The sequence below is a fragment of the Molossus molossus genome, unplaced genomic scaffold, assembly GCF_014108415.1.
Source record: "Molossus molossus isolate mMolMol1 unplaced genomic scaffold, mMolMol1.p scaffold_m16_p_15, whole genome shotgun sequence".
In the NCBI taxonomy this organism is placed as follows: Eukaryota; Metazoa; Chordata; class Mammalia; order Chiroptera; family Molossidae; genus Molossus; species Molossus molossus.
In genome coordinates this window covers 20253020-20279297 of record NW_023425350.1, presented here as the reverse complement: position 1 = coordinate 20279297, position 26278 = coordinate 20253020, and the positions used below count along the sequence as shown (strand labels likewise).

The 26278-nt window shown below is 39.5% G+C and overlaps 1 protein-coding gene across 3 annotated transcripts in view; it reads left to right on the top strand.

Moving 5' to 3' along the window:
- Positions 1-26278, top strand: part of MEMO1 (mediator of cell motility 1) — a 118518-nt gene that overhangs the window by 30079 nt on the left and 62161 nt on the right. For all 3 annotated transcript variants that reach the window (XM_036262259.1, XM_036262262.1, XM_036262260.1), the window contains exon 2: positions 25813-25894. In XM_036262259.1, the coding sequence (XP_036118152.1) occupies positions 25813-25894 (82 nt within the window). The remainder of the gene's footprint in view (positions 1-25812; positions 25895-26278) is intronic.

Genomic DNA, 26278 nt, shown 5'->3' with positions numbered 1-26278 from the left:
CATTGAGCCCCTCCTCCCCACTCCCACCCCCCTCCCGCCTTTTCCCACACTATTGTCTGTGTCCATTGATTATGCACACAAGTTCTTTGGTTTATTTCTTCCCACCCCCCCAACCCCTTTCCCTTTGAGGTTTGTCAGTCTAGCAATGAATTTGTACTTCTTAATCCCTTCACCTTTTTCACCCATTCTCCCAACCCCCTCCCATCTGGCAACCAACAAAATGTTCTCTGTATCTATGAGAATGTTTCTGATCTACCTGTTCCTCTTGTTTGTAGATTCCATTGTTGATAGATATGTATTCATTGCCATTTTGTTTGTTCATATATTTTATCTTTTTCTTCAAAAAGACCCTTCATCATTTCATATAATAACGGTTTGGTGGTGATGAACTCCTTTAACTTTTTCTTGTCTGGGAAAGTCTTTATATGGCCATCGATTCTAAATGACAGCTTTGCAGGATAGAGTAATCTTGGTTGTAGGTTCTTGCTTTCCATCACTCTGAATATTTCTTGCCACTCCCTTCTGGCCTGCATAGTTTCTTTTGAGAAATCAGCCGACAGCCTTATGGGTACTCCCTTGTAGGTAACTAGCTGCCTTTCTCTTGCTGCTTTTAAGATTCTCTCTTTGTCTTGAACCTTTTGCATTTTGATGATGATGTGTCTTAGTGTGGGCCTCTTGGGGTTCATCTTGTGTGGGACTCTGTGCTTCCTGGACTTGTATGTCTGTTTCCTTCACCAAGTTAGGAAAGTTTTCGACCATTATTGTTTCAAACAGGTTTTCGATTTCTTGTTCTCTCTCTTCTCCTTCCGGCACCCCCAAGATGCGAATGTTGGCATGCTTGAGGTTGTCCCAGAGGCTCCTTACACTCTCCTCATTTTTTTGGATTCTTTTTTCTTTTTGCTGTTCTGATTGGGCGTTTTTTGCTTCTTTATATTCCAAATCGATGGTTTGCTTCTTGGATTTACGTACTCTAGTATTGAAGCTGTGTAAATTATTCTTTATTTCAATTAATGCCTCCTTCAATTCTGACTGGTCCTTTTTTATGCTCTTGAGGCCCTCACTGAGTTCACTGAGGTTCTCACTGAGTTCACTGAGTATCCTTATAAGCAGTATTTTGAACTCAGCATCTGTTAGGTTGCTTATCTCCATTTCGCTTAGTTCTTTTCTTGGGGTTTTGTTCTGTTCTTTCATTTGGGACCTGTTTCTTTGTCTCCTCATTTTGGTTGCCTCCCTGTGTTTGTTTTTATGTATTACTTAAGGAGCAGTATGGGGCTAGCTGAGACCAGATGCTGCTCGTTTGAAAGAATTTAGGAAAAACCTGAAGCAGGATCCAAGACAGGCCAATCCTATGGTTAAGCAAGTGGCAACAGTTTGGGTGGGCCTGAAAATTGGGCGGGGCCTCAGGGAGTCAGCAGGGCGGGGCTACCAGTGTGAGCCAGGTTGCTGGAGTCCCAGATATGGTTGCTGTCTGCCGCCCCAGGGAAGGGCTCAGCAAAGGAACAAAGGCCTCTGACAGCATGTTTGTCCCGGAGAAAGCCCCCTCTCCAGCCCTCGCTCCAGTACCAAACAGCTCAGTTCTTCCCTGTATGTCTCTGGTGCCCCTTGAGCTGCCTCCCCTCTGAGCTTAGAGGGAGAGAGTCCGATAAGTTCGTCCGCGGGCCCTTTAAGGAGTTGCCTGGGGCTCCAGCCGCGTCAGCTTCCCTGAGCCTCAGTTCCTGCTGGTTTTTCCAGCCAGAAGTTATGGGGATTCTCTTCCTGGCACTGGAACCCTGAGTGGGGCATCTGGTAGGGACGGGGACCCCTCAGTCCTCAGGAAGGACCTTCCCAGCTGAGGTGTCCTCCTGATTTTTATCCGCCACACGTGGGTGTGGGACCAGCCCATCTCGCCACTAGCTCTCACGCCTCCGCCCCTCCAACCAGTCTGGATGTGGCTGCTGCTTTAATTCCGTAGTTGTAGGACTTCCATTCAGCTTGATTTTAGGCGGTTTTGAATGATGGTTGTTCTATAGTTTAGTTGTAACTTTGATGTGGTTGTGGGAGGACTTGATACCGCGTTTACCTACCCGCCATCTTGACCGGAAGTCCATGGGGAAGCTTTTAAGCTCAGCTTGTTTGTGCTGTTTTTGAGTGCTTGTTTACTTTTAATTCTATTTAAAAATTTGAACTGAGAGTTTGCTTCCTTCTTTGCCACTTAATTTTTCCCCTAGTCAGTATTTAGTTGAGGAGCACTAATTTTAGTAAAAGTAGTTGAAATGAGACATATTAAGAATCTGGAAGTTAAATGCCTTGTTCACAATTCATGGGCTACTTGAAGAGAAAGTGGTTTGTATGTGCACTCTAACATCTGGACATTGTGGGTTCTTTTTAATTGTCTCTCTATATTCTTACTATATGCCTACATATTTTTAGAAATGTGGCTCGTTAGTGACCTCTAATGCTAGGTCATTATAATGTATATATTTTGACATTATTTTCAGTATTTTAATTTTTGCCACATTAAAATGTGTTTGAGAGTGTATACTCCTTTCTCTGCTCATCATTGTAGTGAACTTGTTTCTTTTACTTTCCTTTTCTGTCTTTTTAGAGATAGTTTGTTTCCAGGCAACGATACTTTGATTTTTAGTACTCAGTCCACAGAGGGGTGGAGAAAAAATAAAATAGGACACTTCTGCCTTTTTCAAAATACTCACCAAAGGATGTGTAAACTAAGTACTCTTGAGATCTGGGTGGCATCTCCCATGTGTCTAGGTGCTGGGGCATGTGTTTAGGAGGAGTGTAGGCTTTCATTTAACTGGGTCCAGTAAGACCCTATTGTATCTGTCACACAGATCTGGAGATCAGAATTTACCTCAAACCCCTGCTTTGTCTAGTTCAATGAGTTTTGTCCCAGGAGAATGCATAATTCAGGTGTCATACTTGACAAACTGGTTTTTATTTTTTGACACTTTAATTTTTTACATTAGTTTTATTTTCCAATTGCAGACTATTTAAATGAGAGAAACTTAATTTTTAATGGCATTCCTGTTTTGGCTTAAGACACATCATGGTACCCACTTAGAACTTTTATGATTTCACTACCTACTTCTGTTACTCATGACCATTGTTTTATTTTTCGTGTGGCGTCCAGTTAGAAACACAAGATTGAGTTGATTTAGATGTTGGTACTCTATATTCATCCATAGCTGTTTCATATATTTTTTGGTGTTTGGTAGTTGGAAATGCTGGATGTTCAGATGTTGAAGACATGACCAAACAAACTGTGCATGCATATGTCTTTAATTTTTACTTAGAAGCCAATTTGAGTTGTTGGAGAAGTGCATAACGTCTTAAGTATTTATTGATAAGTTATTGTTAAAAGCATGGGGTTTGGAATGCAAGGGTATGAGGTGGGTAGTTTTGTAATCAGGGAGATGAAAAGTGAAAAAGAGGGCCTCCTTTGTAATTAATCTGAGGCACTCCTTGGAGCGTCTATCACTCTACAGCAGTGGCTTTCAACCTTTCCATCTCGTGGCACACATACTTACTAAAACTCTGTGGCACACCAAAACAGGTATTTTTTGCTGGTCTGACAGAAAAAAAATAGATAATACTTTTGATTGATTCACACTGGGTGGATATTGTTGTATTGGCTGTGGTCATTTTTTTATTTGACAATCTAAGGGAAAAGAGGTCAGTGTCCCTGACTAAGTAGTCAGGCATTGCATGTTTTAAAAATTCTTGAGGCACAGTGGTTGAAAATCACTGCTCACAGTTTGGTCACTAAAAGAATAGAGACTGTCTAGTACCTAGACCGTTTGCTACTAGGAGATGGAAATCTGCTAAACTGTTAGGGTAATACTTTAGGCATTGTCATTCAAAGACTTCCTGGTGAGCTCAGCAAGGAGTTCCTGAGCAGAGTTGGTGATGCCAGGATAGAAGCTGTCTGTAGTCAGCCCTGGGGCCCTTGGTGATAATTGAAGCCAGAAGGTGCTCAAGTCCGCAGATGCATTCAGTTGCCAAATGAGGCAGAATCAGATAACTAGGATTACTTCTCAAGTTGAGATACCTGGAACTGTTTAAATGATGTGTGATGGTTTCATGGTTTGGCTGGGGGGAGATATTAAAGGTTTATAGGAAGAAATAAAATAATCTTTGAAGTGCTGTTTGCCAGGTCCTGGCTTGATACTTTCATATATACTCTGATTCAGTCTTTTTGGGTTAAGCTTTGAGGAGTCTGAATTTTTGTTAAGCACACCAGCTAGTTCTCTTGAGTCAGCTTTTGAACCACAGATTGAGACAACACAGGCAAAACTTCTGACTCTTGGTTGGCTTGTGAGTTTTGATTCCTATTGTCCAAGTATCCTGGTCAGTATTTTGCTGTTTACATAGAAAGAATTCCAGAAGTAGTTATTATGAAATTACTGCTCTGACTTCTAATCTCACATATTAAAAACTTGATCAAGTTTTAATAAGGAATTATATTTCTTTTTCCTTTTTTTTTTTTTTTGTTGATCCTCATCCAAGGATATTTCTCCATTGACTTTTAGATAGAGTGGAAGGGAGGGAGGGATAGAGCGAGAGAGGAGGGAGAGAGAAAGAGAGAAACATTGATGTTAGAGAGACACATCAGTTGGTTGTCTCTGGCATAACCCCAACTGGAGCCAGGGATCGAACCTGCAACCCAGTATGTGCCCTTAACCGAGAATCAAACCCTCAAACCTTCAGTTCGGGGGCTGATGCTCTAACTGCCAAGCCAAACCAGCCAGGGCAAGGAATTATATTTCTATTAAAAATAGTTACTATTGAGTTATTGCCAAATGATTGGGACCTATTAACATCTCTTACATAACAATGTCATTTAGTGAAATTACTCGATAACAATTTAGTATTATTGTTTCCATCTTCCTTTATACAATGAAATCTTGCCTTTGTATAAAGCTTCCCCCCCATCATACTGTTACTTGGTTGCTATAGGAAAAATTAGAATGTATAGAGATGGCCAAAGTGAGTATGTATCCATAATTTGACACCCAAAGATAACAATTGACAGAATATTGGTTTTATACCATTTCCAAATGTGGCATTATATGTTAGGTTGTTTTGCCTAAATACAATATTCTTTTATTTATTTATTTTTTAATTTTTTTCCCCTTTATTGGTTTTAGAGAGAGAGGAAGGGAGAGTGAGAGAGAGATAGAAACATTGATGAGAGAGAACATTGACTGGCCACCTCCTGCATGCCCTCCACTGAGAATCTGGCCCACAACCTGGGCATGTGCTCTGATCGGGAATCGAACTGGCGACCTCTTGGTGCATGGGTCGATGCTCAACCACTGAGCCATATCTCCTGGGCAATACAATATTCTTGTAAAGATTTTAAATAAAGTTTAACTAAAACAGCATATATGAGATCTTTGAAATGCATATGGAACTACATCAAATAGTTAAGCCTTCTGGGATATGAATATCAGGCTTAGTTTTAAAGACAAAGAGTTGTATGAGAAAAAGGTTGTAAGTACCATTCATTATTTAAAAGAGGAGTGTTTATTTGGAACCTTAATTATAAATCACCAAATAGCCAGTAGTAGTAACTAACACTGACTGGTGATTGGCAAGTTTATGAAATTCTGTGCTTCTTAAAATAAGTCTCCATGTAAGCACAGCAGTATGTAGTGTAATCTGTATACATTGGAAATATAGTTTATAAACTGGGAACTACTGGTTGGTATTAGGAAAGAGGAGCTAAGTGCATGTAGACTTCTGAGGAGTTTCTTTAGTTTTCTTTGCAAATGAGATGGGACCAGTTCAGCTACTGTTTCCTTAGTACTTTAGAAAAGGATGAAATGTGTTGGCTTTTAGGAAACAGATGTGTTTATATGTGTTATTCTATTTAATGCTAAACCACCCCATATAAGATAAGTGTATTATTCTCAGTTTCATAGATAGTGAAACTGAAACACAAAGTTTTTTGTTCAGGTCACACTTTGAGGTATTTCTGGCCTTGTCTCCATTTCTTTCCTTCAAGTTTACCATACTTTAATATCGAAGGTCATTTCAACTCTCAAATTCTGTGATTTTTTTTTTTTTTACATGTAGTGAATTCTGTTTACATATCACAGAACTACAAGATTATTAGTCCATTGTCATCTTGTTTCATTTGTCCCTCCTTACAGTTGTCTGATATTCATATCCCAGAGAAAGCTTAACTATTTGATATAGTTCCATATACATTTCAAAGATCTCATATATGTTGTTTTAGTTAAAATTTATTTAAAATTTAAGTTTTGAAATGTTTAAAAGAATATTGTATTGCCCAGCAGGTATGGTTCAGTGGTTGAGCATCTACCCATGCTCCAAGAGGTCACCAGTTTGATTCCCACATTACCCTCCTTTACCTTACTTTTTTACTTCATTGATTTTTTTTAGAGAGAGAGGAAGGGAGAGAGAGAGATAGAAACATCAATGAGAGAGACCATTGATTGGCTGCCTCCTGCATGCCCCCACTGGGGGTTTGGCCCACAACCTCGGCATGTGCCCTGACCGGGAATTGAACCAGCCACCTCTTGGTGGGTGGGTCGACGCGCAACCATTGAGCCACACTGGCCGGGCCACATTACTTTTTAAAAAATTTCTTTTCTAACTCTATTAACTTTATTGAGGAATAATTGACAGATATAATTGTATATATTTAAAGTGTACAATGGTCCTGGTCGGTTTGGCTCAGTGGTTAGAGCGTCGGCCTGCAGGCCAGAGAGGCCCAGGTTTGGTTCCCGCTAAGGGCATGTACCTCTGTTGCAGTTTGTCCCTGGCCCTGGTTGGGTCGTGCGGGAGGCAGCCACTCGATGTGTCCCTTTCATGTTGATGTTTTTCTCTCTCTCTCCCTCCCTCCCTCTCTCCCTCCCTCCCTCCCTTTCTTCCTCCCTCCTTCCCTCCCTCCCACTCTGTCTGAACAAAAAATGTCCTTGGGTGAGGATAAAAAATAAAGTGTACAATGTGATTTGATATACTCATTGGATAATGATTACCAAGATTACCCTGGCGAGGTGACTGTTGGTTGGAGCATTGTCCTGTATACCAGGAGGTTTGGGGTTTAATTCCCAGTCAGGCCACATACCCAGATTGCAGGTTCCATCCATGGTTGGGGTGAGTACAGGAGGCAACTGATCAATGTTTCATTTCTATTTTTTTTTTTTTTTTTTAGAGAGAGTGGGAAGGAGGGAGAGCGAAACAGACAGAGAGAAACATCTGTGTGAGAGAGACATATTGATTGGTTGCCTCACACACACATACACATATGTATTTATAGATGGAAATTTATTATAATGAATTTACTCATGTAGTTTTGGAGGCTGATAAGTCTGAAGATCTGTAGTTGGAAAGCTGGAGGCTCAGGAGAATGATGGTGTAGTTTCAGTTCAGAGTCTGGTAAGCTCAAGACCCAGGAAGAGCCATTGTTTCAGTTTGAGTCCAAAGGGAGGGAGAACCAGTGTTCCAGCTTGCAGGCAGGGGGGGTCAGTCTTTTTGTTCTTTCAGGCCTTCAACTGATTGGATGGGGCTCACCTATATCAGGGAGGACAATCTGCTTTCCTCAGTGGACAAATTCAAATGTTAGTCTCTTCCCGAAACACCCTCACAGATACATCCAGAATAACCCATGACCAAATTTCTTGTACCCTCATGACCCAGTCAAGGTGATATATAAAATTAACTAATTTATCTTGTATGAGATGTTCCAGGCTCATTTTACATTTCCTGCTCCAGATGTGGAACCTACTATTTTTCCAAGAAGCCCTGATCTTTATCAAAATCAAAGTATTAAAGTCTTTTTTTTTTTTTTAACATTTTTATTGAGTTTTTAGAGAGAGAGGAAGGGAGAGAGAGATAGAAATATCAATGTGAGAGAGAAGCATTGATTGGGCTGCCTCTTGCACTCTCTCCACTGGGGATCAAGCCCACAACCTGGGCATGTGCCCTGACTGGGAATCGAACTGGGACTTCTCAATCCATAGTATGATGCTCAATCCACTGAGCCACACTGGCTGGGCAGTATCAAAGTCTTTTAAATAATGTTGGCAATTAATAAAATGCCCTTTGATGAATCGTTTAATGATTAAAATGCATTGAGATTCATAATTTTCAAAGCTTTATCATAAAACACTTTATTTCAGGATCTTTTTTTTCAGTCAAGAAAAGTATAGTTTCTTAAGAGTCATTAAATGCTGTTATATAGTACTTAATTTCCTCAATTTTCCCCTCAGTTTTGGGAAAGAGGTTCTTGGTGTTTGCTCTGTCACTTCTATGCTAACTTTCTTAGTTTCTGATACAACACTGAGGGAAGCATAGAAAGCTTGTGGCACAGAGTCATACCTAGTAAAATGTATGCAAATGATTGATAATTATATTCTTTAACCATCAACCTAAACAATTCTACCTCTTAGTATATTACAGTAACCTAGGATTGCAGACATAATTGTGATTACCCTCTTCATTTTACAGAAAAGGAAATTGAATCCCAGGTGTGGGAAAGCTAGGGGTCTAATCTGGGTCATTTGCCTCTTAGAGTAGGCAACGTATTGTGAGTAGGATAGCCCCACAGTGCAGAGACAGACCAACATGGCCAAAATGAAGGCATTGCCATTTATTAGCTCTATGAACTTGATGTAACTTTGCTTCTTTTTTCTTTGTAAGCTAGAGATAATAACTATATCATATGATTACTATGACAGTTAACTAAGAATAACATTTTAAGGAACCCAGTACTATGTTGTCACATTGTAGGTACATTGTATATTCTTTTTTCCCCTGTCCTCCTAGCTTGCAGTTCTTTCTGCTGTTTTATCACCTCCTTTTTGAATTGAACATCAAGTATATCAAAGTAGCTGAAGATAGTCAACTTTTGTTGCATTTGTTACCTTGTTTATAGTATTTGCATAACAAATCTTTAATAGAACAAAAATATTTAGTTGGTACTTTTCTAAGTTTTTCTGGATGACAGTTACTGAAGTTCAAATTGAGAAGATTTTACTCTTTATTCTGAAGTATATTATCCAAAGTAAGTTTCGTTACTATATATCCATTTATTGTAATTACTGAATATTAATCACAGATTTTTTTTTTTAATCTTCACTGGAGGATATTTTTCCATTGATTTTCAGATAAAGTGGGAGGGAGGAAGGGAGAAAGAGAGAGAAACATTGGTGTGAGAGAGATACATCAATTGGTTGCCTCCCACATGACCCTGACCGTGGCTGGGAATCTAATCACAACTGAGATACGTGCTCTTGACTGGAATCAAACCCCCTACTCTTTGGTCTGTGGACCGATGCTCTAACCACTGAGCAAAACCAGCCAGGGCCAGATGTTTTAAATTGTATTTTATGTCTCATCGAGGTAGAATGTAATCATGTTCACGCTTGTATTTTGCTGTAGCAAACAGGGTAGTTTAGAAAGGCCATAATTAATAGGTGTTTAAAGTTGCTTTGATGTTCTTAGATGAAAACTGTGCTACCAATACCAAATGCTAGTATATCTAATTATCACTCTCCTTTATAACCTGAAATACTGGCTTGAGTTCTGTAGAGTTCGCTACAGGATTCTTAACCTGTAATGCATGTTTAATGTTAATGTGTAGAGAAAATCTTAGGAACTGTTTGTCTTCCAAAAATGTACTTTCATATTCAGGTTGTTTGGTGTGCATTGGATAAGATTCCAAAAGCATGCCTGAACGTTGACTTTATCATGACAGTAATGGATGGCTTTCTTTGTTATGAGATGTAAAAATGTTGTTGGCTCAGTAGTTAGAACGTCAGCTTGAGGACTGAAGGGTTGAGGGTTTGATTCCTGGTCAAATGTATTTACCTGGGTTGCAGGTATGATATCCAGCTACAGCTGAGGTCATGCAAAAGGCAACCAATCAGTGTGTCTCTCTCACACTGATATTTCTCCCTCCCTCCCTCCTCTCCACTCTATCTAACAATCAATTGAAAAATATCCTCGGGTGATTAACCAAAAAATAAAAAATATAAAAGTATTACCATTAATCACTCTAAGGTTACTGATTTCTCATAATCACCAAATGTATTGATTGACATTTTCTTCTCATTCATTGTAGAACATCAGATTCTGACCATCTTCTCGAAGGGTTCTCTCTCTGTCTTCTCTGTACTGCGCTTTCCCTCTTTCTCTTTGCTATACCTCCTTTCCGTCTCATTGGCTCAGCTGGTTACTTGTATGCCAGTGTCGGTGTCCTAAGACTCACATTTAAAAAAACTTTTTTTTTCTTTATTGGTTTTTGTGAGAGAGAGAGGGAAAGAAAAAGAGAGAGAAACATCGAAGAGAGATCTTCGATTGGCTGCTTCCTGCATGCCCCCCAACTGGGGATCTAGCCCACAACATGGGAATGTGCCCTGACCGGCAATCGAACTGGCGACCTTTTGGTCTATGGATTGATGCTCAACCACTGAGCCACACTAGCCAGGCCTAAGACTCACATTTTTAACATTTGTGCTGTCATGGTCAATCCATACACACTCACATGGTTCTTATCCATTCTCTTGTCTTTAACCACCTTAATTAAATGACTCTGAAATCTATGTTTCTGCCCTTGATCCCTTTTTCTGCACTTGAGGCTCTTATTCTTTACCCACCGCACATCTTTAACTGGTTGCCTCATTGTCTCCTAAAAGTTTTAGTGTGTCTAAGTCAAAGTCTTCATCTTAAAATAAACTTCATGGTCTTTCTTAATTCCATCATTGGTACTGGTACTATCATTCAGCTAGCCCCTTGGTTTAGTCATCATTGATTCTTTCACTCACTCCCCTCCTATTTATTTAGGAATTCTAACTTTTCTTAACACAGTTTGTGAAATGCTGGCTTAAAGAATTAAGGTTGGTTGAGTTTTTGTCTGTCTGTCTGTCATATATCAAATTGTAGATGGGTTTGGAGGGAGTTTTTATATCTTTAATAGAATTTTTGTGGCCATTGTGGTTCAAAAGAAGGTGCCAATGACAACAGTCTAAGGCCTCTTAAAGGTGCTAGTGCTTGAGCACGGCTGTGGCTCTCAACGCCTTTCTGGTATGACCTTCTGGGAATGAGAACCCAAGGAGTCTTCAATTTGGGCAGCTTTTACATTTGCTTCAGTGTTAGTTCAGTGAAAAAGAGTTCAGAGGGATATAGGAAGAGTTTGGCAGAGTAGGTACACACATATAGCTCATATTCCATGTTAACTGTGACCTTTAGTCTCCAAACTTAGTTTTACCCCTAAATCATTAATCTCAGAACTCCTTGGAAAGCTTTTTGTGTTGCTGTTTGTTATGTGTCACTGCTTTTTCTTTTCTGCATATCTGATAACTGGCATGCCCATCTTTTAGTCTACATTAGGCATGTTTTCTTGGCTAGTTATCAAGGAAGAACTTGCTGAGATTCTTTCTGTTTGCATGTTATGGTTGCAAAACCAAAACCATAATTCTTTAGATGGATGAGCTGACAGATGCAGTACCAGTGCTTCATGAAAGAAGGAGACAGGCCTCCCACAGGCCACAACAAAAGTGCACAAACAAAATTGTGTGAGATTATAGTTAATTGCTTCAAAAAGCAATTAATTTTTCTAGATTATATGGTAAATGATTGCCAAAGAAGTCAGAGTGAAAGAATAACTAAAGTGCTTGCTGGACCAAAGACAAAACAACAACACAAAACACCCTGAAAAACACAAACTTACATTTTGTTTACTGGAGAATTATAAAGAAATATATTAATAAGGGGTTTAATATCCTCTTTTCTAGATCATTCTTTTCTAGACTGTTTCTATCTATCAGAAATTTGGTGATGGATATCATTCTTAGGGGAGTGAAGTAAAATGAGGAAATCCCTCCTTGTTAATAGGGAAATCTTGTCACATTGGTCCATATATATCCTACTACTCTAATTTTTATATTATTGGTCAAATAAGAATTCTCAACAGTTGGGTTTTATTTATTATAACCTAGATTATTATTTTTTGTTAATTCTCACCTGAGGATATTTTTCCATTGATATTTTAGATAGAGTGGAATGGAGGGAGGGAGGGGGAGAGAGACGGGGGGGGGGGGAGAAACATCAATGTGAGAGAGACACATTGATTGGTTGCCTCCCACACAATCCCTGGGGATCAAACCTGCAACCCAAGTATGTGCCCTTTACCGGGAATTGAACCCCTGACCCTTCAGTCCACAGGCCAACACTCTAACCTCTGAGCTAAGCTGGCCAGAGCTATAACCTAGATTATTAATGTAGGTATCATTTTAGGTCTAACAATGGTTTGTTGTTAGTTGGATCTAGTTTTTACTGGCTTTTTTCCATGTCGATAAACATGCCTGCAGCAGCATTGTTTATGATTTCAAGGTATTATGTTATGTTACTGTACCATTTTTTATACATAATTTTTGATAGGTAGTACATGTACACAGTGCAAAATGCCAAAGGTACAAAAAGGTGTACAGAGAAAAGTTAAGTTTCTCTCTCCTCTTAGTTTCCTTGTAGGGATGCAGTCACTGTTAGCCATTTCTTTTGTGTTCATCCGGAGATATTCTACATGAATACAAACCAGTATATAATCATGTATGATATATATATGCACACAAAAATGGCAGTGTATTATATACCTTCTGTTCTGTACCATACTTTTGTTTTTTTTCCTCAATTAAGACCTTCCATAGAGGGTCATACAGTTTTGCCTGATTGTTTTCCAGTTGCTGAATATTGTACTTTATGGATCTACCAAAAATTTATTTAACTGGTTATTTTTGGTGGATGCTTAGATTGTTTAAGATATTTTGTGCTATCAATTCACATGTATGCAGCTGTATTACATTTTTCATTTGGTATAGCCTACTGCGCCTGATCCCCTTTTTCTGATCAAACTCTGTAACTGAAAACTCTTAGAGAAGAAAATCTGTATGACACAGAGTGGGGTGAGAATGTGGTAATGTCTATAGATCTGTTTTGTGGTGGAAATATATGAAAAATGAAAATTTTAACTTTTCCTTTTATCTTAAGATACTTAATTTTTTAACAATTGCCTGAGAAGTGTACCTTGTGTAGGAAGTGTTATCCTAGTCCTGATTCTTTCCAATAAGACAGACTTGTTTTATAGGTTTTCACAGATTATGTTTTGGATTTGGTACTAAATTATACATATTCACTAATATTGATTTTTTACTAGTGAAGAAAAAGGGGGGAAAAGAAAAAAACCATGCTAGCTACAGTTGGAAGAAAATAACGAATGCCGGTTAGATAGGCATTAAGGAAGTATTGTGGACTCCACTTGAAGCATTTGACCCTTTTATGATTCGGGTGTGTATTTCTCTCACTCAAGTACTTGACCCTGTGTTAGAGGATTAACATGTATCTTTTTTTTTTTAATCCTCACCCGAGGACATTTTTCCATTTTTTGTTCAGATAGAGCAGGAGGGAGAGAGAGGAAGAGAGAGAGAGAAACATCGATGTGAAGGGACACATCGAGTGGCTGCCACCCGCACGACCAACCAGGGCCCGGGGACAAACTGCAACCGAGGTACTTGCCCTTAGCGGGAACCGAACCCGGGTCTCTCTGTACCACAGGCCGACGCTCTAACCGCTGAGCCAAACCGGCCAGGGCAACATGTATCTTTTTGACACTTCAATTTAAGTTACAATTAGGAGCATAGGAGTTTTGAAGTGATTATGGATGTTGTATTGTTCATCTACATTGTTATGATTTTTTTGGATGAAAACAGAAGATTAGAGAATTTGAGTTTGTGTGCTACATAGTTTTTGTGAATCTGAGTTCATTTTCCTTTCTCATCAGGATTGAGAGGAAAAGCTGGGGAGGCATTGATAGGAGAGGCTAGAAACACTGTTAAAAGTAAACTGATACAAATTTTAAACAGTGGATCACTTATGGCTTCAAATAGTTTGGAGGTAAAAACTCATGCGTTTCTATATTGCTAATTTATAGATTATGTGATTTACTTGTTGTAATGAAACATCTCAGTTATAAACCATCCGGGGATCTGTTAGCTGCATTCATTCATATATATTCATTCATTCACATGGCATGTGCACATAAACTTTTATGGTGGTTGGCCTCATATTTTATTGTGTATCACAGTCACTTTTAGAGCTTGTTAGAAGCTTATTAGAAACACTTGGTCACCATCCCCAGAGATTGTGATGAGCTAGCCCTGGGGTGGGGGTCATGGGGGAGGCAACCAATTGATGTCTCTCTCTCAATGATGCCCTCCGCCCTCCACTCTTTTTTAAAATCATTGGAAAAAATATCCTTGGTGAGGATTAACAACAGCATAAAAAAAAGCAGGTTATGGAATTATGTATTATTTTAAAGACTAGAAGGAAATTTGGAAAATATAATTTTGGTGCTTTTCATAATTGTGGGATTATTATTTTTTCTCCCTTCTTAATATGTATTCCCATTTTCTGTATTGAACTTTTTTTTTTTTTTTTTTTTTACAGAGTACTGAGACTATTTATTTAGATAGAGTAGAATGCGGGGGCGTGGGGGGAGAAAGAAAGAAAAGGAAAGAAACATCGATTTGAGAGAGACACATCAATTGGTTGCCTCCCGGTGCCACCCTAAATGGAGCCGGAATCAAACCGGCAACCCAGGTATGTACCCTTGACTGGGAATCAAACCCTCGAACTCTTTGGTCCTTGGGCCGATGCTTTAACTGCTGAGCCAAACTAACCAGGGCGAACAGATTTAAAAAAAAGAAAAAAAATGTCAACTTATCTTGATTGTGAATGTATTACAGATGTTTCCCCCTCTTGTCCCTATTGATCCCCCCCTTCCCAGTCCTGCTCCCATCCTGCCTTCCCCACAGTATTGTCAGTGTCCATTGGTCATGTATATATATATATAGAAGTTCTTTGGTTTATCTCATCCTACCCTCCCTCCCCACTTCTTTTTGAAGTTCATCAGTCTAAGAACCAGTTGTACTTCTTAATTCCTTCATCTTTTTCACCCCCACAACTCCCGCCCATCTGTCAGGCAACAAAAAGTTCTCTGTATCTATGAGTCTGTTTCTGTTTTGCTTGTTCATTTTGTTTGTAGATTCAATTGTTGATAGATATGTATTAACTGCCATTTTATTGTTCATATTTTTGTTCTTCTTCAAGAAGACTGTTCAACATTTCATAATAATACTGGTTTGGTGGTGATGAACCTTTAGCTTTTTCTTGTCTGGGAAACTCTTTTTTTTTCTTCTTAATCCTCACCCAAGTGCATTTTTCTATTTTTTGTTCAGATAGAGTGGGAGGGAGAAAGAGGAAGAGAGAAAGAGAGAGAAACATCGAAGTGAAAGGGACACATCGAGTAGCTGCCTCCCACACGACCCAACCAGGGCTGGGGACAAACTGCAGCCGAAGTACGTGCCCCTAGCGGGAACCGAACGCAGACTGTCTGGACCGCAGGCCGACACTCTAACCGCTGAGCGAAATTAGCCGGGGTTGGGAAACTCTATATGTCCATCAATTCTAAATGATAGTTTTGCAGGATAGAGTAATCTTGGTTGTAGGTTGTTGCTTTTCATCACCTTGAATATCTCTTGCTACTCCTTTCTGCCTGCAAAGTTTCTTTTGAGACATCAGCTGACAGTCTTACTGGAGCTCCTTTGTAGGTAACGGACTGCTTTTCTCTTGCTGCTTTTAAGAGTCTCTCTTTGTCTTGAACCTTTGGCATTTTGATGATGATGTGTCTTGGTGTGGGCCTCTTTGGGTTCATCTTGTGTGGGACTCTCTGTGCTTCCTGGTCTTGTATATCTGTTTCCTTCACCAAGGTAGGGAAGTTTTCTGCCATTATTGTTTTAAATAGGTTTTTAATTTCTTGCTCTCTTCTGCTTCTGGCACCCCTATGATGAGAATGTTAGCACGCTTGAAGTTGTCCCAGAGGCTCCTTACACTATGCTCATTTTTTTGGATTTTTTTTTCCCTCTTTTTGTGTTTCTGATTGGGTGTTTTTTGCTTCCTTATATTCCAAATAGATGGTTTGCTTTTGCTTTTGGGTTTACCTACTCTACTACTGATTCCCTGTAAATTATTTTTTATTTCAGTTTGTTTTATTTCAGTTTGTGCATCCTTCATTTTTTTTTTTATCCTCACCCGAGGACATTTTTCCATTTTTTGTACAGATAGAGTGGGAGGGAGAGAGAGGAAGAGAGAGAGAGAGAAACATCGATGTGAAAGGGACACATCGAGTGGCTGCCACCCACACGACCAACCAGGGCCGGGGACAAACTGCAACCGAGGTACATGCCCTTAGCGGGAACCGAACCCGGGTCTCTCCAGACCGCAGGCGGACGCTCCAACCACTGAGCCAAACCGGCCAGGGCGCATCCTTCATTTTTGACTGGTTCTTTATGTTGTTGATGTTCTCACTGAGTTCCTTGGAGTTCTCTTTAAGTTCCTTGAAGGTCTCACTAAGTTTTTTGAAGGTCTCACCAAGTTCCTTGAGCAACCTTATAACCTGTGTTTTGAACTTTGCATCTGATTGATTGCTTATCTCCATTTTGTTTAGTTCTTTTCTTGGAGTTTTGCTCTTTTCTTTCATTTGGGATATATTTCTTTGTCTCCTCATTTTGGCTGCTTCCCTGTGATTGTTTCTATGTATTAGTTAGAGTTGGTATATCTCCTAGACTTCATGGGGTGGCCTATTGTAGCAGGTGTCCTATAGGATCCAGTGGCACAGCCTCCTTGATTACCGCAGCTGGGCCCTCAAGGTGCACCCCTAGTGTGGACTACACACCCTTCTGTTGTAATTGAGTCTTTTTTTTTTTTTTTTTTTTATCCTCACCCGAGGACATTTTTCCATTTTTTGTACAGATAGAGTGGGAGGGAGAGAGAGGAAGAGAGAGAGAGGGAAACATCGATGTGAAAGGGACACATCGAGTGGCTGCCACCCGCACGACCAACCAGGGCCGGGGACAAACTGCAACCGAGGTACGTGCCCTTAGCGGGAACCGAACCCGGGTCTCTCCGGACCGCAGGTGGACGCTCTAACCGCTGAGCCAAACCGGCCAGGGCTGTAATTGAGTCTTGATTGCTGTTGGCACGTCAGTGGGAGGAATTTACTCAGGCTGATCAGCTGTAAGGACTGGCTGTGCCCACTGCCCACTGGCCTCTGACTACTTTGGAGGATCAACTGTGTAGGGGCCCACCACACAGAGCAAGACTTACTTCAGCAGGGCTCAGGTACCCACTGAGTCTACCCTTTGAGTGTGTCACTTGTGGACGTGGTTGAGTGGTGGTGCTTTGACATAGTCTGAAGCTGCCCATTGGGTGTGCTGGCTCTGGGGCAAGGTCAGCCACTGCCTGTGTTCTATCCGGGGCCACCAGGCGTAAGCTACAAAGTGATCTGCAGATGGCTGCTTCTTGTGCTGGGCTTGGAGGTGCCCAGGAAAAGCCAAGTTGTGAACCAAGGCTGGCTGCTTTTAGTGCCAGGCCTGGGGCTACTTCACGAGAGGTATGGGGCTCCCTGAGACCAGATGCTGCTTGTTTGAGAGATTTTTTAGGAAAATCTGAAGCAGGATCCAAGACAGGCAGATCCTATGGTAAAGCCTTTGGAAACAGCTTGGGTGGGCCCGAAAGTTGGGTGGGGCAGGGCCTCAGGGAATTACTAGGGCGGGGCAAACAGTCTGAGCCAGGTTGCTGGAGTCCCAGATATGGTGGCAGTCTGCCTGCCCTGTGGGGGAAGGGCTCACCAAAGGAACAAAGGCCTCCAGCATGTCCGCCTCAGAGAAAGCTGCCTCTCCAGCTCTCATCCGGAGGCCAAACAGCTCAGTTCTTCCCTGTGTGTCTCTGGTGGCTTTCAGGCTGCCTCTCTGAGTTTAGAGGGAGCAAGTCCGACTAAGTCCATGCACGGGCCCTTTAAGAGGAGCTGCTTGCACCCCTCCCCCCCAGCTGCAGCCTTCCTCTGCCTCAGTTCCCCCTGGTTTTATAGCCGAAGTGATGGGGACTTTTCTTCCTGGCACTGGGATCCTGAGCTGGGCGCCTGGTGTGGGACGGGGACCCCTCAGTCCTCAGGGAGCATTTTCACAGCCCAGGTAGCCTCCTGATTTTTAGCTGCCACATGTGGGTGTGGGACCAGCCCATCAGCCTTCGCTCCTCCTACCAATCACAGCAATCTCAGTGTGGTTGCTTCTTTAATGCCGTAGTTGTAGGACTTCCATTCAGCTTGATTTCAGGCGGTTCTGAATGATGGTTGTTCTGTAGTTTAGTTGTAATTTTGATGTGGTTGTGGGAGGATGCGATACCACGTTTAACTATGCCACCATCTTGACCGGAAGTTAAACAGATTTTTTTAATAATCAAAAAATGGCACACAAAAATCAGTATCTTGATCTTAAAGAGTTTAGATGAGAAATTATAACCAGGCACTATCAATGGATTTAATGCCATAATTTGATAGGGAATTTGCACTTAGGAGTGGGAATAGAGAATCCAACTTAATAGGCTGTTAAAGGGTTTAATGCAAAACCTATTTTCAGATTACAATTTTGTAAATGACCTGGAGGGAGATGTACCTTGTGATCCTCAGAATTTGCAGGACTTTTAGGCGTGAAATTGGTAATACCTTTATAAAGATTTTGAGAAACTATATGAGTGTGCAGAAAAGTGGTAAGTGATTTCCTGTTGGTTGGTATGTGCTAAAGATTGTTCCTTGGATGATTAATTGTTCCTATGGATTGTATTCTGAACTACAGAGTTTAACTGAAAATGTGAGTTCTTAGAATGTTTAATTAGTGGATAGTAAGGAATTCAAGTTAATTGGATTTGGCCTAAACTTTGAGATTTATATCAAGGAAAATAATCAGTGTTCTTTACAGCAAGGGTTTTTGGTTTGATGCAGTACTGCTGCTGTAGATGGGTTTTGGGTCAGATTTAGTTAGACAGTTCTGTGTTCTTGTGTTCCCAAGGGCATATAACTTTCTGTGTGAGGAGCCCTATCATAGATACATAAAAACAAACAGTATCCCTTGAGATGTATCTAAAAATAAGATAATACGTTTTGTAAGTAGCATAGCAATAAATTCTTAAGTATGTGCTCACGAAGGGCATTAATGAAAAGATTTCAGGAGAAATGCTGAAATGTTATGTATTTATTTTTAAAATTAAATGAGATTGTTGATAGTTGGTAAGTCTTCTCAGAAACACTTTTTATTGTAGTGAGAAGTGGTTTCCAAATGCTGGTGGTCTTTGATGACTTTTTCACTGTTCTGCCTTGAAATAAATATCAGAACATTGTAGTGCATGTGGTTTTCATAGTTCGTCGATTTTAAGATGTACAATTTTCTACATTTTAGCATTGCTGAAAATGAGGTATTTTACAGTTAGTGCTATCTTAAAATCTTGGTCTGTTGTGAAATAGTTGTCACTGCCCACACATCTGTGAACTTGATTAATCCTGCTGCTCTAACTAGACAACTGCAACCCACTGAGGTTTCAGTTAACATGCCATTTATGGGAGAGATTACCAGCTCTGGGTTGTCTTCTGAAACCTTATATCAGTTACATCTTCTGGAGATACCTTTTGGTAAGATCAAGAAAGGCTTGGGCAGTGCATTCAGTTGCTTGGAAGAGTGACCCAGAGGCAATAGAGGAACACATTTAAAGGAAATATTGCATCATTAATTCTTTAAATGACATAGAGGGTGATATTATGGAAAAACAAGTGTTACTCATGACTGAGTTAAAAGGACTTTAGATATCAGATTGTCAATAGGAAGAAAAATTTAAGAATACCTTGAATTTATTTTGCTTTTGTTTTTTAAAAATATAAACACAAGAGTGTTAAATGAAAATTCATGTCTATATAAGTTTAAAAGAGCTTTTCCAATAATTATAAAATAAATTCTATGTGATAAGAAATCATATATCCTAGTTTAATTGGGAGGTTCTTAAAATTTTTATCTTAGTGGCACATAAAATAATGGTGCACCTTAATATTGATGGTATCTTGAAGTTAATGAAATGTGAATTTATTCAGTTTAAGGGATTGAAATTGTCTTAAAATTGTGCTTTTTGGTGTTACTTTTGTTTTATAAATTCATGATGATCATAGATAAATGGTTGATATATTTTAAATGTAATGTCAATTCTTAGTAAAATTAAATATTGACATCCCTATATTGGTGTTCCAAATTCCTTTTGAAATTTTTTAGGCCTGTGAAATTCAGAGATCCATGATTCACTGTTATAGGAAGTCTAGCATATTAATCTTATTGTTTGTATATTTTTCACTACAGGCCAGAGTTTCTTAGTTTGCTTTGAACAGATTTCACAGAATGGCTAATAACAAAATATTAAGTGCTGACAGCCTGTTTTGTTTGGATTTATAGTTTTTGCTTCTGGTTTGTGTTTTCTTACTTTGCCTTAACCAGTTCTGTGCAATTGAGTTTACTGTGCTAATAGGCAGGTAATCACTTAAAAAAAGATGATAAAAAAGTTGTGGCAACTGCCAGGCCGGTGTGGCTCAGTGGATTTAGCATTGCCGCATGGATCTAGGTCCAATTTCCAGTCAGGGCACATGCCCAGGTTGTGGGCTCAATCCCCAGTAGGGGGTGTGCAGGAGGCAGTCAATCGATGTTTCTCTCTCACATAGATGTTTCTATCTCTCTCTCTAAAAATCAATAAAAACATATTTTAAAACAAAAGGATACCATATTGCCTCAAATTAATTTTTTTACTTGACAATTTATAGACCAACAATAAAGCAGCTATATATGAGAAATAGATTGGAATTTGGCTTTAATCTTATGATCCTTCTGTAAAAATTGGTCCTTTTTCATTTTATTTTATTTTATTTTATTTTATTTTTTATCCTCACCGGAGGACATTTTTCCATTTTTTGTTCAGATAGAGTGGGGGTGGGGGTGGGGAGAGAAACATCGACGTGAAAGGGACACATCGAGTGGCTGCCACCCGCATGACCCAACCAGGGCCGGGGACAAACTGCAACCGAGGTACGTGCCCTTAGCGGGAACCGAACCCGGGTCTCTCCAGACCGCAGGCCAACGCTCTAACCGCTGAGCCAAACCGGCCAGGGCAAAATTGGTCCTTTTTCAGGAGGACTGATAAGAAAGCTTGATTTAGTGCTTAAAATCAGTGAAGTTGGTGGCAGTAGTATGTCTGAATTGCGAGACACCCAGTTATTTTCTTTGTTCTTACAAGGTTTTTCAAATTCTGTTTTGCGAACTTCCTGTAATAATGGAAATATTTAGAGCAGTACTTATTTTAAGTTGATGTGAAATTTATTATGCAGCTAAAAATTTATTAGTTTTCATTGATTAATAATGAGATTATTTCATATAAGTTTTTTGGTAAATGTTATTATAAATTTAAGTTTTAAAAGAAACCACATTGTTTAATTGCTGAATCAGACTTTTTTTTTGTACTTTGGCAATTTACAGATGGGCTGTCATGTGACTTGTTTATGAATATAGTCCTAAATATATACAGAAGGATTTCCAAATCAGTACACGTACAATTAACCTCAGTGGTATTTAGGAAATATAAATGAGATGAAGCAAAGGGATTCCATTTCTTACCCATCAAATTGGAAGTAATTAAAAATTCTGAGAGTATCTAATATTGATAAAGATTTAGGGAAATGGGAATTTTTAACCGTTGCTCATGTTGGAGAAATATAATTTAAACCACAACCTCTTGCTTTCTCGGAAAACCTCTCTTCAAAGTTAGAAGAGAAAGAAAACAATTATATTTTATTATTTATTTATTTTGGATATGTTTTTATTGATTTTTTAGAGAGGAAGGGAGAGATAGAAATATTGATGTGAGAGAGAAACATCGATAGGCTGTCTCCTGCACGCACCCCACTGGGGATCAAGCTGGAAACCTGAGCATGTGCCCTGACTGGGAATTGAACCGGGACCTCTCAGTCCATGGGATGATGCTCAATCCACTGAGCCACTCTGACCAGACACAATTTTATTTTTGTTTAAGCATTAATCGTAAATGTGATACACATTACAGGCAGTCTGTTAAGAGCAGAAACCTACAGAGAACTTGCCTTTTTATGTTGTTACATACATGTTCTCAAGAACTATGATAGTGCTCAAGTAAGAAGACTTGATGGCAACATTTGTCACACTTAGTTTATCCTAAATGCACTTGGTAATTGGAGTGACCATATATATTGTCTTTAGCTACCCGGCTTTATCTAAAGGAAAAATAAACATGTTTTTTATGACAGGAGGAAATTTTTTTCCCCCATTTATCTTCAGATAGAGTGGGAGAGGGAGGAAGAGAGAGAGAGAAACATCAGTGTGAGAGAGACACATCGAATGGCTGCCACCCACACGGCCCCAACGGTGGCCGGGTACAAACCACAGCCAAGGTACGCACCCTTAGTGGGAACTGAACTCAGGACTCTCTGGTCTGTGGGCTGACGCTCTAACTACTGAGCCAAACTGGCCAGGGCAACAGGAGGAAATTTTGAAATCACCTGTGTGGCTAGGTGGCCCGCTCATATTAGGCTCCCGTCCTCCCACAGAAACTAGTGCTATTTTCATTGGTGATCACATTTCAAAGAGATGGCCACCAGGTCCTTGAGAAAGACAGTCCTGGGTTGCTGGTTAAAAGCTTATTTAGCTTTTATAAAGGTTTATATATTCTTGAAAGGTGCAGAGCAAGAATGTACAATTACAAGTTTTCTAAAGAAAATGCTCTAAAGAAAGTGTGGCTTGTGATTTTCTTCCCTTATTGTTAACAGGGAAAATTAAACTTATTTTTATTTGCCCTTGCACTGATGAGTAAATTGATCTGGCTGCTTTAGTGGGCAATTTAGCAATGTTGTAGTGGAGTTGAAGATGTGCCTGCCCTATGATTCAGTACTTTTACTTCTAGATAAATCCCACTGAAACTCTTAACACATGTTCAGGAGAGACTTGTAGCATTGTCTATTAACAACGAGGGAGGAGGAGAGGAAGGGAGAGAAGGAGAGAAAGGGAGAGAAGGAGAGAAAGGGAGAGAAGGAGGGTGGAGGGGGAGAAGGAGAAAAAAAAAACCAACGAGACAGTGGCAACAATCAAAATGTCTTTGAACAGGAAGATGAATAAATTGGGTATATTTATACATTACAATACTCTACAGCTACTCTACAGCACTGAAAATGAATGAATTAGAGCTACATATATCAACATGAATAATTTTTAAAAAGGATGTTAAGTGACTGGAACAAATTGTAGAAGGACATGCATAGTATATTTATATAACATTTAAAACATGCAGAAGGAAATACACATTTATGAATACATATATTAGTAAAAGTATAATACAGTGATGAACAGTAAAATCAGAAAGTGGTTATCTCTAAGGAAGGAGGTGTATAAATGGGATGAGCAGGGATTCAACTATGTCTTTAATGTTTTATTTCTTAAGTAAATAAGATAGAATGTTAAGATTTAATTTATTTGTGCAGTTTGTCCATGGGTTTTTGTTATCTAGATTATTGTAACATTTAAATAATTTATGATTAAAATTTTAAAAAGAGAAAGCCAGAAAAATGAGGTGGTAGTTGGGGAGAAATCAATCTGCTAGAATTTTATATTTGAATGCTAATGGTAATGATTAGTAAGAAGGGGCAAGTTAGTGCAGGAGACTGGGCCAGTTGTAAGAACAGAGTCCTCGAGTAAGACAAATGGTGGATCCATTGTTGAAGTGATTTGTTTGGCTTTTGATAGGGGCAGGGATAATTTGTTGAAACAGGAGGAAAAGCAGAATAAATTGTGGGAAGAGGAAGTAGTTCTCTTCTGAATTTAGAGTCACTAATGTTCAGGTTTGCTTGGGACTGAGATTTCCCAGGATGCAGGACTTTCATTGCTAACTCTGGGAAAGTCCTGGGCAAACCAGGATCATCAGTCACCCACATGAGCTTGTTTTTCCTCGAGGAAATGAAGTGTGATCATCTGCTTGAAATGAGGAGGGAATGAAGGTTTAAGGTAAAAGGAGAAGCAAGCTATATGAGATAAGTGTGTATTTTAACAATGGAGCAAATTCAGTCGGTTAATGTGGTATGATTTCTGAACCTTGCTCATGATTTGCTGAAATTTATGGGTATAGTTTCAAAGTGCATATGGTTATATTTCTTTTCAGTCCATTCAGCTGTTCAGGTGGAGGTACTGTGTTAAGTGGAAAGTTGGTTTGAACTTTTGGCTGTGATGGAGGAGGAGAGGAGCAAAGGTGTGAGGTGATAGGCAAGGGAATGATTGAGTCTCAGGCTAGGTAAGAAGTAAAGAAGAGGGTGGTGGTTTTTTTTTTGTTTTTATCCTCACCCGAGGACATTTTCCCATTTTTTTGTTCAGATAGAGCGGGAGGGAGAGAGAGGAAGAGAGAGAGAGAGAAACATCGACGTGAAGGGACACATGGAGTGGCTGCCACCCACACGACCAACCAGGGCTGGGGACAAACTGCAACCGAGGTACGTGCCCTTAGCGGGAACCGAACCCGGGTCTCTCCAGACCGCAGGCCGACGCTCCAACTGCTGAGCCAAACCGGCCAGGGCAAGAAGAAGAGGGTGTTTTTATTTTTATTCTAAACTGGCATAATTTTTTTTACATGTATCTTTATTGAAAGTATTGCAGAAAGTATCCCCCCTCATTGACATACCGCCCTCACTTCACTGCATTGTTCTCAGCGTCCATTGGTTACACCTATATGCATATCAGTTCTTACAGTCGGCCCTCCTTTATAGAGGTAACCAGTTCCAGACTCTACCGCGATCAATGAATTTCCGCGAAGTAGGATTCTTTATTTATACACAGTCCTCCCTCACGACTTTGCACTTCGACTTTCGCGGCTTCACTCTATCGCGGTTTTTTCAAATACTGTACTATCCCATAATGACAAACACTATATACTGTATTTGAAAAAACCGCGATAGAGTGAAGCCGTGAAAGGAAGCGCAAAGTGGCGAGGGACAACTGTATTAATATTTCTCATTTTTTATAACACTTAAAATAATGTATTTTAGATAGTGAGAAATTAAAAAAATTGAAAAATCAATAAAGAATAATTTAAGATTAAAAGAAGAAAGGGGATGATGGACAGTGGGAACTGGGGTGGTAGGGAATGATGGACAGTGGGAACTGGGGTAGTAGTTGGGGGGAATTCAGTCTGCTAATATCTCATATTTGCATGCTAACGATAATGATCTAGTAAAAAAAGGGACAGGTTAGTGCAGGAGACTGGGACAGTTTAAGAGCAGTCTTTGAATCAACAGATTTCTAGGAGTGAACTGGAAAGATAGAAAGTGAAGAGAGTAGGATGCTTGAAATGAGATTTTTGAGATAATGTAGTTACTGGTTGATATGATCATAGGAGTAGGGGGCTGGAATGGATAGAAGAAAAGGTTGGAAGTGATCACTCCATAGATGTGATTTTAGTGATTAAAGCAAGTTTTGGTGCTCTAAAATAAATATTTACTCAGTTGTTTTCTTTTCATATACTAATGGTTTTCTCTTTCTCATTTTATTTTTGTTTAAATCGCCCCCCTCCCCAATTCTGGATCATATTGTTGTTCTGGAATGAAGACTGTTCTAAATAACTAAGCAAATGGATAAAAGCAAGTTTTGTTTAATCAGTATGTGTGGCCTTGCCATATTGCTTGCTAGAGACTTTGTATGTAGTTGGTTAAGTTGCAAGTATTAACATCCAAACTGATGACCCCATTGTCCATTAAGCTATTTTAGTCCCAGATAGGTTCAGCAAGGCTTTTGTGTCTTGTATGGTTATCTATAGTACATTGCTTTGCTGACTCCAGTTTCCCTCTTTCTCTTTTTATAGGACCGCAGCTGAATGCCCAGCTGGAAGGTTGGCTTTCACAAGTACAGTCTACAAAGAGACCTGCTAGAGCCATAATTGCACCGTAAGTTTCAGGGGTCTTTACCCATAATATTTCATGTTAATTGTTAATCAACAATGAGTATCTACAGGTGGAGCTATAAATCAAAACCCAAAAGATATGTTGAGCTGACAAAATTATATTCATTAAATTTCATGAATTCTGTGGCTTTCACTTTAACTCAAAGATAAAAGAAATTCACTACTTTATTTTCTCAGAGGCAGTCATTTCAACATTTATTTTTGGTAATAAAACTGACTTTTAAAACAGAGGGCTGTTTACATTAGGTAAACTTGGTGATTTGGGTAATAATTGGTATAAAAAAGTTCTGTTTTAAACATTAAAAAGATCTACTTTAATCCAGATAATTTTGCGTATAATGAAAAATATGCTTTAACCATAATATGG